The sequence below is a fragment of the Mus caroli genome, chromosome 12 (assembly GCF_900094665.2).
Source record: "Mus caroli chromosome 12, CAROLI_EIJ_v1.1, whole genome shotgun sequence".
Taxonomy (NCBI): Eukaryota; Metazoa; Chordata; class Mammalia; order Rodentia; family Muridae; genus Mus; species Mus caroli.
The window spans coordinates 112814613-112831151 of record NC_034581.1 but is presented as its reverse complement, the minus strand read 5'-3'; the positions used below and the strand labels follow the sequence as shown (position 1 = coordinate 112831151).

The following is a 16539-nucleotide window of genomic DNA, read 5'->3' as shown; positions in this document are numbered from 1 at the left end:
CCTATTGAGAGATTTAAGATCCCATTTGACTGTAATAGACAGACAGCCTGGGTTTGAGAGCTGCTGGGCTTGGGGAAGGCAGGTTTGCGCTACAACAAGAGGATGGAAGAGCAAGGCTGAGATTATAAAGAAGACATGGGAAAGACTGACAGAAAAAAAAATGCAGCAAGTGGCAATAGGTTCCGAGGCCCAGGATGGGGAGCACAAGGCTTTATCCCTGAAAGGTTACCTAATCTTGCTCATTTTGGTGACAGTGGTGTGGTTTCAGAAAACTGCACAGACTTGATTAACCCACTCCAGAAAGGGAGGCAAGGTGGATGCAGTGAATAAAATAGTTCCTGAATTCACAGCTGACAAGATTCTGAAAGGTCTGTGTTCAGTCAGGTTCACAATGCAAGTTGCATCTGGCTTTGAGCAGTCTGTGGAGATTTCACATGTGTTCCTGACTTCATTTTCTCTTGGCTTCGGGCTCATTTTCTTGTCTACCACCATCAGCCCTTCTCCTCTGTCACGCTGCTAGCTGATCCCATTCAACTTTGATTTCAAAGGTTTCCATCCCAATAGCAGAAGGGCTGGACTTGATTGCCATGTTGACAGACGATGCTACAATTGCCACCTGGAATAACGAAGGGCTACCCAGCGACAGGATGTCAACTGAAAATGCCACCATTCTAACTCACTGCGAGCGCTGGCCCCTGATGATCGATCCCCAGCAACAGGGAATTAAGTGGATCAAGAATAAGTATGGGCCTGACCTGAAAGTCACACACTTAGGCCAGAAAGGGTATGTGGGTGTTACCTGCAGGGAAGTGGGTCTGATCTGGATAAAGCCTTGACCTTTCTACCACTTTACAGCATCACAGCTTGGTTCCACTTGTCGATTTGCTAGCTTATATTTCCTATAAAGTATTTCTGTTGAAAGACATTCATGTTGGGCAGCATCCAATTAGATGAAGGAAAAAAAATTGTATCTGAGATTGAAAATATATGAATTCCTTGGGTTAAGGATGGAAATGTGATGCCTTCCTTCTGTGGAGTGCTGGGTATATGGTAACATAAGAGTCATGCCTGTAGGCTAATGATGATTACAGTCACAGCTCTGAATGTATTCTTTGCCTAGGGAGGATGCTACCATGGTTACAGGTTCCTTCACTGGATGCCTAATCTCGTAGGCTAGCTTTATTGGTCATTTTTGAAAGCTGAGTCTGCTTAGGTGCCATGTCATTGTATCCCATTACAGTGAGGTCTCAGCAACTGGATGCTGTAAACTCTGGTTGGCCTTAATTCAGAGTTGAATGTATTCTTTTGGACCCCCTGCCTTGAGCCTTGAGTGAACTCCGGAGTTTCTGCAGCTTTGAGACACAGAATTTGCCAATCCTCAAACATTACTTTGATTAGGGAGAGATTGTTTTTGGAGAGCAGGCATGAAATAAGTAATAGTTTGCCACTTTGTGGAACTTAAAAATATAGAAGCCGAGGGCTGTGAAGAAAGCTGTCAGTAGTGTTTGCCCTGAAAGCATGAGGACTTGAGTTCAGTCTCCAGAAAAATCGAGATATGAATTGAAATCCCAGCACTGGGAAGATGGTGTCATGCGCATCTTGGGGGCTGCTGCAGTAAGTACAGATAAGGCAGATAACTCGTGAGAAACAATACTGAAAATTGGCCTTAGGCCTACACACACATACACACACATACGCACATACTCTCTCTCACACACACATACACACACACACACACAGACACACTCTCTCTCACACACACACATACACACATACACACACACAGACACACTCTCTCACACACACATACACACACAGACACACTCTCACACACATAGACACACACACATACTCTCTCTCACACACACACACCCATATACATACACACACACAGTCACACACTCACCCCACACACACCCATACACAGACACACAGACACACACACTCACATACACATACACAGACTCTCTCTCTCTCTCTCTCTNCACACACACACACACACACACACACACACATACAAGTATGACAAAGCCATGCAGAACAATGCCAAATCAGATCCCAAGGAGGGAGACATGAAAGACAAGAAAGACAAAGAGGAAGATACGAGTCTAGATTACATTATTCACTGTCCTTCCCCAAGTTGGAATTCATAGTTATGTGACTCCATAGTGGTGACTGTGATTTGTCCCACCCTTTCCTGCCCTACCTCACTAACAAAGTCTTTTCTTGTATCTGTCAAAAATAAATAAATAAATAAATAAATAGATAGATATCTATTTATTTATCTATTTTATGTATATGAGTGCTCTAATTGCATGTACATCTGCATGACAGAATAAGGCATCAGACAGAAGAGGACATCAGATCCCATTACAGATGGTTGTGAGCCAATGTGCACTTGCTATCAATTGAACTCAGGACCTCTGGAAGAACAGCCAGAGCTCTTAACCACTGAGCCATATCTCCAGACTTAGCTTCATTTTGTCTAAATGGGCAAATGAAGTGTGTGTGTGTGTGTGTGTGTGTGTGTGTGTGTGTGTATGTAATACTTAGAGCCTTTGTAGCTATTTCAAACACTGATTGTTATCAGCAGCAGTTAGTTAATATTGGATTATAACGTTTCTCTCAAAATATGACCCCTAATTTCTGGTGTAATCCTGAGAGGGGACCAAGCACTCTTTTATAAAAGCTTCCTTTATACCGTGCTATAAAGTTTCCTATAAGTTTGTTTAAAGTACAGTTTAATCATGATAATTTTGAACATTTTTCTGTGCTTCTTTACATTTACCTTGCTTACTATCTGGATTCTGACTATACTTTCAGGTTTTTAAACACCATTGAGACAGCCCTGGCCTTCGGTGATGTCATCCTAATTGAGAACCTCAAGGAGACAGTGGATCCAGTCCTGGGTCCTCTGCTCGGCAGGAACACCACTAAGAAAGGAAAGTGCGTATTATGTTGTTTCTTAAAGCTATGCCTTGTGCCAATTGAATTGCTGCTATCTCTGGTTCTTGGCCTCATATACAGACACCATCCACTGGCATCTACTTGGTGACATTTATGAACTCCATTCTATGACGGCTGTACCCTGCAGCCAAACCAACCTCAGATAATTGAAACTCACTCCTCATTCTACTTGGCAAGCTCCCCCCATGTATTTACTTCCAGCATCATAGACTGAGGATATACTGTTGTCTGAGAACAGTCCAGCATGCTCAATTCATACAGTTTACTCTAACCTCAGCAACTTGCAGGACACTCTTGTCTATCCTTTCTACATACCACTTGTGTTAGTATATTATCAAAATAGACTTTAAATGACCAATTTTTATCAACACATAGTAATATAATAGCATGTAATAGCATAAAGTAATATAGAACAGTCATGTGTCAATTCTTAATACATTCCTATCTCTCTCTGTCTCTCTGTCTCTCTCTCTGTCTCTCTCTCTCTCTCTCTCTCTCTCTCTGTGTGTGTGTGTGTGTGTGTGTGTGTCTCAAAAGAGAGTCTATCTCGATGTTCCTGAAACCACACCCACACACCTACTGGTGGGTTACCAACAAGGGGACTGATCACAACCTCACTCCCAGTCATAGGTGTAACTGTTCAAATGGCTTCATTCCCCTTGGGGCATTACATACCCAAACATCCTCCTAGGGGCATCAAAAGCACTTCAGGTGAGTCGTTCATCAGAAGCAGGAGTCACATCTTTAATCAGGCCTGCCTGGGGAAAGAGATTAGGCTGCTTTAGTTGAAAGGTCATCTTTAAGGATGAGGACATGGTGGTGCAAACATAGGGTCTGAGTTTATATCCTACATAAAGCTGAATGTGGTGGTTCTTGTCTATGCCAGACATCCTACTATGAGGTGGGAGGTGGAGGACGGAGGATTAACAGACTCTCAAAAAGGCTTGCTAGCCTGATGTGTGCAGTAAAGAATAACACTGTGCCTTGTCTCAAACAAGATGGAAGGCAAGGATGGGCACCTGCCTCTGACCTCCATATAGGCACCACGACACAGATACGGACAGTTCCTCTCTCGCATGCACACACGTGCATGTGTACAGATGAACACACAAATCATTCCTAAACTGACTTCATTGAATAACTTATTTTTTTATTTCTTCTTGTTTCTCTTCACTGAGGTAAAACTTCCCCAAACTCATTCTTCTTTGTCTCCCACTCTATCCTGAGGTATCTGTCTCCTTTTGTGTCGCTGAATTTCTCCTGAAAGTGGAAGTGGGCAGAGGAAGGGTGACTAACTCTTAGTCTCCAGTCAATCACTATGGTATTTATTAAACAGCTCCCCAAGTAAATCAATTTAGAGTGACTGACAACTTATAATTGTTTAATAAACCAAAATTTACCCAGACATGAATTTAGAAAATCTAATAAGCCTCCTGACAAATCGTAACTCCTAACATAAATATAATTGCAGCTTTGCATGATGTGTTAAAAGAACAGTGTAGAAACTGGGATGTGCCAAACTGAAATCCTTGTCATTAAGATGCTGGCTCTATTATGAAGACCTAAAATTTTTGTCAGTGAAATATGTATTCTTCGAGCTTTAACATCAACTTGCAACAGCCTAATTTATGTGTAAAAAAATGTGATGGCTCTCCATCACACGTGAATTTGGGTGATCTGAAATTTCTCAGCACTGATAAGTTTAAGACATGATGTCTGCTGAAGCTATGTGCAGTGGTGGCGTCTGGAGGATGGAGAGTCTTGAGTTTAGACACAAGACGTGCAGGGATCGTTAAGTTTCTTCACAAAGTCAGACCAGAACAATCCAGACCCTGACACCACTGTTACCATCTCCTAAGTCTGGGGATTGCAGGCTTGTACTGCTACACCTGCATTTCTTAATAAAGTCTTCCAGATGAGTTGGTGCTGTCACCTCTCAGGTGAATTTCTATTAGTGGTATGTATATAATCAAACTCTTACTCATCTACTTTCTGGGGTTGCTTTCTTCTTAAATCTTAGATATTTAGGGATAAGGGTAGCATGTGCATGCATGGCATCCTGTAGTGGTCAGAGGAGTCTTGCAGGGGGCTATTGTCTCTTTTCACCAATGGGCCCTAGAGATCCAATGAAGCCATCAGGGTTATTGACAGCCATGCTTTACCCACTAAGCCATACCACTGCACCCTAATTGTCCACATTAAATGTCTGCCACTCAGCACAACCTATGTCATTCTCTCTCTCCCTCCCTCCCTCCCTCCATCTCCCTCTCTTTCCCCTTCCCTTCCCTTCCCTTCCCTTCCCTTCCCTTCCCTTCCCTTCCCTTCCCTTCCCCCCCTTCTCTGCTCCAGTTCAATATGTTTATTTTTGTTCATTTCTGAGCTCACTGTAAGATCTCTGTAGAAAGGAGCAACGTACTTTGTATCCCTTTTAAAAAATTTTTTTAAAAGGTTACCCAGGACAAAAATTGAATGATGAGGTAGAACTCTATTTCTGGAGCTATGACAGTCTGGGTAGAGAAAAAGTAAATATATCAGCGAAAGGATTGTTTTTTTAATGTATCACAAAAGAAGAAGAAAAAAAGTATAACCAAAAACAGAACAGGGAGAGAAAGCCGGTTTTGCTTCCTGTGGGTACCTGATACAGCTTAATGAGCTTGGGTTTCCTTCTGATGACTGTACAGTGTTGAAATGCCCACAGATACTTAGGACCAGTGGTGGCCTAAGAGATTCCTATATAACACTGTGAGCCACACTCTCTATTTACAGTAAACTGTTTTAAAGTAATAAGAATCAATGTGTAACCACAAAAACAAAAAAGAGGAAGAAGTCTTGATAGATTGGCTGAAGTGAATGCAGGTTATTTTATCTGAGTCTTATTTACTAATATTAAGTCTCATATCGCACAGCACATAGTAAATATATCTGCATTCATACATATGATTTGCTGAACAAACACAAGTTTATAAAGCTGGAGCAGAGTCTAAGAAGTTTCAGAAGTGGCTGAGAGAGTCTGTACTGATGAGATAAGGGACCAGGCCACTGTCGGGAGGGGCTGCTGCTGGGCCTGCTGGAAACAGGGTTGAGAGTGAAGCTGCAGATTTCAGCTTAATGAAAGGCCAAACTGGGTCCAGAGCAGGAAACAAGTTAGAAGCAGGAAACAACAGTTCCTGGCCAGGTCCTAAAGGGCAGGCAGGCAGTTGACTAAGGAGTCCTCGCCCTGTTATCAGTGTACCAGGTCCCAGATGGTAGGTTGGTGTGGGGTTGTGCCATCCCAGTGATAGATGGCCATCACTTTGCAGGGGTTTAGGTGAGGGAATTACACTCCCCTTTAGTCTGGGTATGTTCAATAAGCTATTGGGTGTGGTTTTCCTGGTGTAATTTAACATATCCATGGGCCCCAAATTCTCAATACACCCCAACAAATTTAAAGGATTCCCTTCCCAGTCTGTGTTGGATGTTACCAGATAGTTCTAGTTTCGGAAGCTACCCAGAGGCTGTGGTCATCCTTCCCAAAGTGAAGTCAAAAGCTGCTCATATAATGGATCCTCCTAGGGCATAGCTCAGCCTGAAAACAATCACTGCACAATATGGACAAACTTACCATAGGCCATAGGCTGACCGCAACATACATATTTAATGTATATTCTTTGCTTTGACTACTTAACTAATAATGATAGGAGTAATATGTGACGATGGTGAGCATTAACTGAGTGGGCCTCAGCTCCTGAGGTACGACATTGTCTTTTGGTGTCAGGAATGTAAACTAACCACAGATTAAGCTGTGAGAAGATCAGCAAAAGGTTGGGGATAAAGGCTATCTCTATGTTCCGTGATACTTTAATCATTCCCAGAAGAAATGTTTGACCTTTGTTTTTTTTTTTATTTTAAACTTTCAATACTTAATGCTAATACTATAAAATCAGGAGTATATGAGCTGGAGATACAGCACTGTCTACTCTTTCTGAGGACTCAATTCAATTCCCAGCACCCACATAACAGCTTACACCCATCTGTAATCCCTCTTAAAGGCATAATAGTCAGTATACATTTGCCATTTGGATTACTGCTGACCCCCTCAAGCCACTTGGGCCCCTTCTTCCCTATCCTGTCTCCTCTTCCAACAGCAATCAAGAAGTTTGCATTTTGCTGAACATCCTATCATTTACAATAATTTCGCCATGTCTGTGTGTGATCACAAAGGGTATACTGCTTAGCTTTGTTTGATTTGGGACGGTATAAAGAGTCCATGCAGTTTAAATGGGACTTGATTTTTGATACTCCATTCTCAGATTTACTTACTCCTTTTGGCTCTAGAGTATCCCTTTATTTCTTCTCCTTTATCTTCTTTTATAGCGCTGAAGACCCAGCTCAGGACCTTGTTAAGCAAGTTCTCTTCCACTGAGCTCTGCACTGCCTTCCCATTTCATTATTACAGTCTTCAACATTGTCATTTTTTCCCCTGTATTAATTGAAGTTCTTATTGCTGGGCATTTAGTGTATATATATATATATATATATATATATATATATATGTGTGTGTGTGTGTGTGTGTGTGTGTGTGTGTGTGTGTGTATTAGAAACTACACAACTTATATATATATATATACATACACAAATATGTGTGTGTGTGTGTGTATTAGAAGCTACACTACTCCAAATATTATGGATTATTTTTATGTGCATGTTACAAATATCACAAATGAAAGGATCTTCTGATCTTCTGAATTTGCAAATGGAATAGTTGCATTATAAAAAGTCTATGTCAGCCTCAAAAGCTAATGCCACGGGTCTGGGGGAGATGGCTTAGTCAGGACAGTGCTTGCTGGATCTCAGTTCAGTCTTCAGAACCCATGAGAGCCAGATTTAGCAACACATACCCATAATCCCGGTGCTGGTGAGGCAGAAGCAGAAGGATGGAGCTTGTTGGATAGATCATTGGTAAGCTCCAAGCCCAGTGAGAGACTCGGCTTCAAAAATGAGGTGGAAAGCTATTGAGGAAAACAAGTTGATTTGTGGCCTGTACATGAGCACATGTATACATGCTTATGAGAACATACACATACATATACACAGGCACACAGGCACACAATGTACACACACACAAGATAGCACACACAAAGATATCACTTGGTTTTCCAAAGGTTTTAGTGTTTATTTTCTCACTGATAATATATGATTGATGTCTTTCAGAAAGCCAGGTTAGGAAAAAAAAATCACTCTAGAATACAAAAGATGCCTATATGTAATACTACCTCTTCCTATGAGGGACCACTCCCACATTTTACACTGTCTCTACTCTTATTTTGAAAGAAAAGTCTATAGGTACCCCTGTTCTGAGAGTATTTTTTTCCCAACAAGAGATAAAAAAAAACAACAAAAATCTTAATATTTTAGAGATCATATTGTCTCTATCTGATAAGGTATTTAAAACAGGATAAATTCTTGTTCCTTTATTTAAGTCACATTTTTATTAAAATAGGAACTTTAAAAAATATCCACATAGATGGGAGCTTTCAGGGAATATGGAAACAGAATAGATAGGTAGAATGACTTGTTTTTACTTGCTTAACTCAGTAAATAAAATCTGAGAGAAAATAACGTAAGAGAAAATGATAATGGGGGAAAGCTGACATGTTCTGTGTAGAGGGGTATGACCATGAATGCAACCGGACTGGGAATGTGTGGGAATCACTTTGGTTCCCCCACCCCCTAATTAATTACATTTGTAAATTTGCTTTTTGGAACATTTTGCTCAAGTGTCTGTTCCTCTTATTTCTATATCAATCTCTATGTTTTTCTTTGTATTTCAAAGACAAGACTGTTAAAAATTTTTAAATGGGGCAGGAGGATTTGTAAGTATCACAAAGCTATAATATTCTTTAGCAATCCTTTGTCACAGTCCCTGGGAGCAGGGGGGATTCTTGAGCTTATTCTCCTGCTGGGAGCACCAAAGCTCACAAAGTTCTCAACTACAAATAGCGTTTGTATTTATTTTAGTCATTTATTTGGGAAGGGGCTTTTAAGAAGAACACTGTTAGTTTATTATTATTATTATTATTTTTGCTAATAGTAAATGTCTGTGCAATGTTCGTGATAGATACAGTATAGTCCAAAAGTTGAAGTCCATTAAAAATTGGGATGTTGCGGAGTATGAAGTAATGAATACTAATTACTCCTTTCATGTCTGACAGCTCCCCATAGGCCAATACATCAGCCGAGACTTTAATTTGGTTCGAGTAATGGTTTCATCAATAGTGCATTAAATCTGTGTTTGAGAAGATATACAGTTGAACCTGACCCACGCAGTAGATACCTGCCATAAAAGGGCCATAGGCTGACAACAGCTGGATAATTACAAATAATTAAATCCACCTAACTCCAGACAATCCTAATTTCATTTAAAATATATCTTAACGAATCAATCGACAGAAAACATATCTGGGAAGATTTATCAACATGTATTTTTTTTCCCCAAAGCAAATTTACTGGCTTACATATCAAAGAAGTTGCTGAACCATGAAGCATCTTTATAAAATTATAGCACTTTAATCTTTCAAATCCCCACAAGTATCATGGAAGTCGGCTCTGAACTTGAATCTTGCCCAGAGTAACCTCACAGCAAGATGAATGTTTGTTTGTTTCTCAGGATATAAATATTTTTTAAAGATAATTTTTACTTCTTCCTGCATTTGCTCCCCATATATCCTTTTAACAATAGTCTGTCTTAGAAAGAGACCTAACATTGGCTAACAGATGTATTACCTATCTGATATAAATTTTCATTTTACCAAACTAATACAGTAAAAAGGAGACAACCTTTTGTTGACATTTGTTTTATAATGACTGACTCTCCTCACAGTGGTGGTAACATTAATAAAACCTTGCCTTGTCAGCCGGTTTGCAGTTACTAAATGTTATGTTGGTGGTGGAATAATTGTGTCATGTTTAACTGTAGGCCTGTCTGAAGGAGTCTTGAATAAGACCCTCTTTGTGAATTCATTCTTGCTCTCCAATAATTTAGCTTATAATAATCCAATAATCAGCATCTAGTCTCCCCTACCTTCTAACATCAAAATAAAGTTTTCATTGACAGGAAAAACTACAACACCTTTTCCATTCTGAACCTTCATCCAGGTTATAAAAGGAAATATAAAGTGTCACACAAGGGTCTTGTGGCCATGACTCGATGTCAGAGGATCTGGCTCTTAGATTTTATGTGAAAATGATTACCAAACCCTGCTGCAGATGTAAAAGAAACAGAACACTGTGGATTGTTTTTCAGAAGAGCAGTCCTCCAAAACAGCAGTTTGTGACCCTTTAATACAGTTTCTCATGTTGTGTGACCCCAATCATGAAATTATTTTCACTGTAACTTCATAACTGTAGTTTTGCTAGTTATAAATCATAATGCAAATGTTTTTGGATATAGTTTTACAAAGAGGTCATGACCCACAGGTTGAGAACCTGTGCTCTAACCCAACATTAATGGGCCTAGAATCTCTTGGTTTTGGCACCATGCTATAGTATTTCAATATGGTAGGGGTGTATGTGTGTGTGTATGTATATATGCATGTGTGCCCACACACACGTCTGTGTCTATCTACATGCATGTGTGCATTTATTCTAAGAGAGGTAATTTTCTTTTAGTTTGCTTTTTGCTTTTTGTTCTTCTATGCAGTGTTTCCTAGAGTTCTAAAACATCCTTTTTGTTTCATTTTGAAAATTCCGACTGAAGTCATCTTTACGTAGAGGGGCATACTGGCTATCTGTGCTCACTGGTGTGAAGGATCGAGCAGATTTACTCATTTCTCCTCCTCCTGGGCCTTCATTCCTCACCTTCAGGGTTTGCCAGCTGTGAAGCTTTCAGCTCAAAGCCTTTCGGGGAAGAACTAGATTTGACCAAAGAGCACCGCCCTTCCTGCTGGGGTTGCTAAGTTACGGCTCAGCACTCAGCTTTGCCACACACCTGAGCTTTTTGGCTTTGCTCTCAACAGTAGCTGCAGGCACTCATTTTAAACAGCAGGGTGAACTGGAAGGCTTTTAGATGTCCATTGAAAGTTTATTTCTTCTCTGGAGTGTGCTTTTACACTCAAGTAGTGGGGCTCTATTATTTATTTACCATAAAACCTAACTTCTATCTTTACCTGAATTGTCTAAATTAGAAAGAACCGAGTATAGAATACTACACAATATCTTTAAGGCAATTTCTCTCCAAACCACAAGTCCTACAAATCCTTTCGAAAGATGACATCTGCAGAAGACATGGCCATGCTTCCGATGCCAATCTTTACTGTAAACGAATTATGCTGTTTTCCGGGTTTGGTTTTGGATGACTATAAAAAATAGTGGTGGCTTTGCTTTGGTACTCAGAGTGTTAGGTCAGGTCAGAGATCTGTTAAGGTTTCTGTTATTCAAAACAGATAGTGTATCAGCTGTAACTGTGCTGTCTGGAAAATGGCTCCAGTAAATGTAAGAGACTCCCTTGGTTTGCAGACATGCATCCCCGAGATCAGTACTCCTCATTCTGCCAGGAATTATAATGAGCACTTTTAATGTCATCACTTTCAGTCATTGCTCTGTTAGTTCCAGGCTAGCCTGGTCTATATAGTGAGTTCTAGACCAGCCAGAGGTACACAGTGAGATCCTGCCTGTAAAAAAAGAAAGAAGATGTGGAGGTGAGGCAAGAGGAGGGGTTAGGGCTTCTGTTGCTGTAAGGAAACACCATGACCAAAACCAAAACCCATGTTGGGTAGGAAAGGGTTTATTCAGCTTACACTTCCACATTGCTGTTCATCACCAAAGGAACTCACACAGGGCTGGAACCTGGAGGCAGGAAGTGATGCAGAGGCCATGGAGGGGTGCAGTTTGCTAGCTTGCTTCCCATGGCTTGCACAGCTTGCTTTCTTTTAGAACCCAGGACCACTGGCCCAAGAATGGCCCCACTCACCATGGGCTGGGCCCTCCCCCATCAATCACTAATCTCACGGAGGCATTTCCTCAACTGAAGCTCTTTTCTCGCTCATGAAAGACTCTAGCTTGTGTCAAACTGACACAAAACCAGCCAGTACATGCATTTTTTTTTATTTTGTTTTAAATGTTTTTTTTTTCTGAGAAGGAGAATAATTTTTATTCAAAAATTAGGATGGAGATGATTTGAGAGTAATAATAACACTTTGGAATGAAGGCAGACTGTAATTCAGAAGACACAGTAACGCTGGAGAGCATGGTCTAGAATGTTCTATATTCCTCATATTCTTTTATAAAATTTATTTAAATTTATTATTAAAAAAATCTGCAAATAAGTAAAACCGTCACACACCAAAGTTAACCAGAAACAAAATGTATTCAACTCATTAAGAGCTTAAATACAGTTAGTGTAGGCACTGAAATATGAACCTTAAACACATTACACTTTACACTTTCAGTGGCAATATACTTTTATTTTATCCACAACCCAAACCAAGAATCTATGACATAATTAGTACTAAAGAAACAGTCTTCCAAACCTTGTATCCATTACCTGGTTCATTATATCATTTTCGTCCTCCCTTATCCTCTTTCCAGCCCCTCCCATGTCTCCAACCCCAATTCCTCTCAAATTCACGGTCTCTGTTACCTTGTCATCGACACACATGCTGCCTAAATACATAAATACAGCCTGGTGAATTCATTTGGTGTTGCTTGTATGTATGTGATTTCAGAACTGACCCCTTGGAACTGGACAACCATTTTAGAGGCTCGGCCCTGGGGAAACTGGTTTCTCCTACGCTTAGCGTTCCCAAGCTGCCTCTGCTTCTTGACTACATGGGGGCTCTGTGAGTTTCCCCTTCTGTGTTAGCATGTCTGTTGGTGCTGTCTGTGTTCAGGCCTTGTTTGGGCAGCCATTTCGCTGAGCTATCATGAATGAAGCTTCCCTGTCATTTTTAGGAGATATAATCTCATGGCAGATTTCCCAGTTCTCTGGCTCTTAAATCTCTCTGCCCCTCTTCTGTGATGGTCTGTGAGCATCAGTAGCAGGGGTTGACTTGTAGACGTATCCACCAGTGCTGAGCAATCCACCATCAGTTGCTTTCTGCATTTGGCCAGTTGTGGCTTTCTGTAAGGGTCTTCCTCCACTGCAAAGAGAAACTTCTTTGACAAGTGAGGGAGCTACACTTACCTGTGGGTGTTTAGAGTGAGTATTTACATTTCAGCAAGGAATTATGTTTGTTTAGTGGTTTAGTGCTAGTAATAGATTCTCTTCTAAGATCCACAGCCTTACTCTAGGCAATCACCTAGGTTTTTAGTACCAGGTCTGATTTCCCTTCTTTTGAGTGTACCTTAAGTCAAATTAGACAGCTGTTGGTGACTTCTGAGACACAAGTACCACTATACCCTTAGGGATGTCTTGCCATGAAAGACATAGGGTCCTTGATATGAAAATTCAACATTTTAACTTTCAGTTTCAGAATTTTACCTTGGAGACATTGCTGCTGTCTCTTGAAGGCCAATCTGGTTTTTAGGAATCTCTGGTAACAGCCATTGTTAGTACAAGGCTTCCAGAGAAGTACTGTGAGAATCAGCCAGTAAACCCTGCTCATGTGTTCTCAAAGTAATGTGTGCATCCCACCACTACCATAATGGTGACCTTCCATGGATGAAAGTAATGAGACATCTTTTTATTCCAGAACACTTTTGAGCCTAATTGTGAATGAACTTTGAAGAATTCCTATATTCCGAGTATAACAGGATTTTATTCAAACCTGACCTATAAAAGTTGAATTTTGGTTAGTATATATTTGCAGATGATTATACTTATTTCTGAATCATTAATTTCCCCTTAATATCTTTTACTTTTCCTGGAAGCCAGAAGTCTCTAACTTTCATATAATTAAAAGAATTATTTTTAAAAGATATAAATTAAGTAATTCATATAATAAATGTATTTACTAGAAATTACAGATCCTAGACTAGGTTATTTGAATAATCACAGCCACTTTCCTTCACAGACAACAGAATTGCTAAGCAAAGATCAACTGGCCTTGTGCTCTGAGCCCTATTTTTCCTCTAGCTGCCTCAGGTTAGTCCCAAGTCAGCTGTATCTTCCATGCCCTCTTGTGATCAATGGCTAAACAGGTTAACAGAGACATTGCAGGCAGCCTCTGTGAACACAAATTAGCCTGCAATGAGATACAGTGAAATAGATTTTACACTAGGTGTCCAGAGACCAGGGTCTTAGTAGTCCCAGCTCTGCCAGGCAGCAGGGACCTTGAGCAAGTCATGAACTCTTTGAGTCCATAAAAAGAAGACTCTAGAGGGGTTAGGCTTTCTCTAAAGTTACCACTCAACAAGGTGAACCAGAATGCCCTTGATTCACCCCATGTCCTGGCCAATTAGCCCATAGTGTTTGTCCTGGGAAAAATCATTTCAGTTCAGTTATGAGCTGTTCTAATAAGTCTCTTGCCTCCAAACCAGCCAAACTCATCCAGATAGAAGGTCAAGGGTAGCTAACTCCTTGGGAGAGTGTAAAAAGTACCCTCCATGGGCAACTGTACCCCAGATTTCAAAGTTCCTCCCACCTGTGAGTCTCACTGTGAAAAGAATATTCTGTTCTTGAGGGTAGCAGGACAGGAAACAAATTCAGACAGACTTTGCTTTAAGCAATAGTCACACTTCCAACTCCTGTGCTCCTTGCCACAGCTCCAGTACCAGAAGCCAACCTTGGGGTTTGCACTGTTCACAGAAGCAGTGACATTTGTCTGTCTGCTTCTCCACCCCTCTGGTTAATGCTGTTGTGGTTTAGAGTCTTCAAATCAGAAGAGAGTATTAACAGTCTGTTTAATTTTCCCAGACAGGAGATTAACCAAAAATTAACCTAGCAGCAATGATAAAACCAACTGTGTCATTATGCAATTTTTGCCTTTCATAGATCATAAACACCCCAATTGAGGATAATTTACTGTCCCTGGGAAACCTAAAGCTATCAAATGATGCTTCCAAGCAAGGTGTAAAAACCCAGTTTGTAGGCAGTTCTCTTCCACAGCACAATTTCCACATCTAGTAACTGTTTTCTTTTTAAAACTTTGGATTTTTGTTTTAGTGTTTGTGCATGTGCACATATGCATGTGCCTTTCATTTGGAGGCTAAAATTTGATACTAAGCATTACCTCCCATTGCTTGCCACCTTTGTTTTTTGAGACTGAACCCGGAGCTTGCCAGTCCATCTAGCTGGCTTGCCAGTAAGCCTCAGGGTTCATTCAGTTTCCATATCCCCACTGCTCGTCATATAGGCATGTACCACACAGGTATCTTTATGTACACAATGAAGACTTCACTATCTAAACCATCTCCACTGCCCCTTCTCACTCCTCACAGGGAAAAAAACCAAACCTGGAAAAGTAGATACATACCCTAGCTCTTAATTTGCAAATGCCTCATAATACACATAGTTACACAAGGGAGATACAGAGTCGACCATAAGTTCATTACAGTGTACTTGCTATAAAGGAGGTATTTGGCTAAATATTTAACCAGCTAAAACATCTAACAATGACATCATGAGATGTTCATGCTAAATACTGGCCTTTCTCCTGGCTTGACCTTGAAAACCTAAAGAGAGGTTATTTGTGGTGAATGATCAGAACCATTGATTATTGTGGGCTTTTAGCAGAAATCATACTACCACACTAACTGATGTCCCCTAGAAAAGAAGCCAGCCAATAGCCTGCCAAGGTATGACCCATGAGTGAAGAATGACTTTCAAGGGTTGGAAAAAATGAGAACATAATATTATGGAGAGATCTGTTGTGGGAAATATTAAAATAGAGACTGTCAGGCTTCCTGCGCTACTGCTGGCCAACTGGCAGACCACATGGCTCCAGCTAAGTGATCTCAACTCTATGGCAGTCTCTATGGGCCAGAGCACCCAAGTCCCTTGGCAGATCACTGCTGCCAGCCCCATGCAATGACCGTTTACCCCACAATCAGCCATCACAACACCCATTTAACCGATAGAATCAAAACTCTTAAAGCTTATAATTAACCAATCAGATTTATGTATCAGTAATTCCTCAATTTACAAGATACCAATACAATAATTTCAGAACCAATTGATAATGATAAAAGTTTTATCCCAATTATTCTGACCTTATGATATCATAACTACCTGTGACTAGTTAAAGCTACGCTGGTTCACGTCTACTTCTATCTTGGCCCTCTTTCTCTTTCCCAGACACTCCCTGTCTCTGCAACTCTTAGCTCCACCTCCCTTTTCCCTGTCCAATCACAGGCCTCCTGCTGCCCTAATGTAATTGGACAGGGAAAATCCTGCGACAGAGATCCACAGAGCTGATATGATCAGATCATTTGACAACAAGCATTGACGGGTTTTCATTCTAGAGAGATTTCTTGCTGGGGCCCAAACACTATCTGCAAGGCACAATGTCTTTCATTTGAGATACTAGAACCAGAAGTATTTCAGTTTGAGATTTTTTTTTTATTATTACGTATTTTCCTCAATTACATTTCCAATGCTATCCCAAAAGTCCCCCATACTTCCCCCCCACTTCCCTACCCACCCATTCCCATTCTTTT

General features: G+C 40.6%; 1 protein-coding gene across 1 annotated transcript in view; it reads left to right on the top strand.

Annotated features, from left to right (window-relative positions):
• Positions 1 to 16539, top strand: part of Dnah11 (dynein axonemal heavy chain 11) — a 309803-nt gene that overhangs the window by 234239 nt on the left and 59025 nt on the right. The window contains exons 64-65 of the mRNA XM_029484410.1: positions 549 to 784; positions 2824 to 2946. Of these exons, the coding sequence (XP_029340270.1) occupies positions 549 to 784; positions 2824 to 2946 (359 nt within the window). The remainder of the gene's footprint in view (positions 1 to 548; positions 785 to 2823; positions 2947 to 16539) is intronic.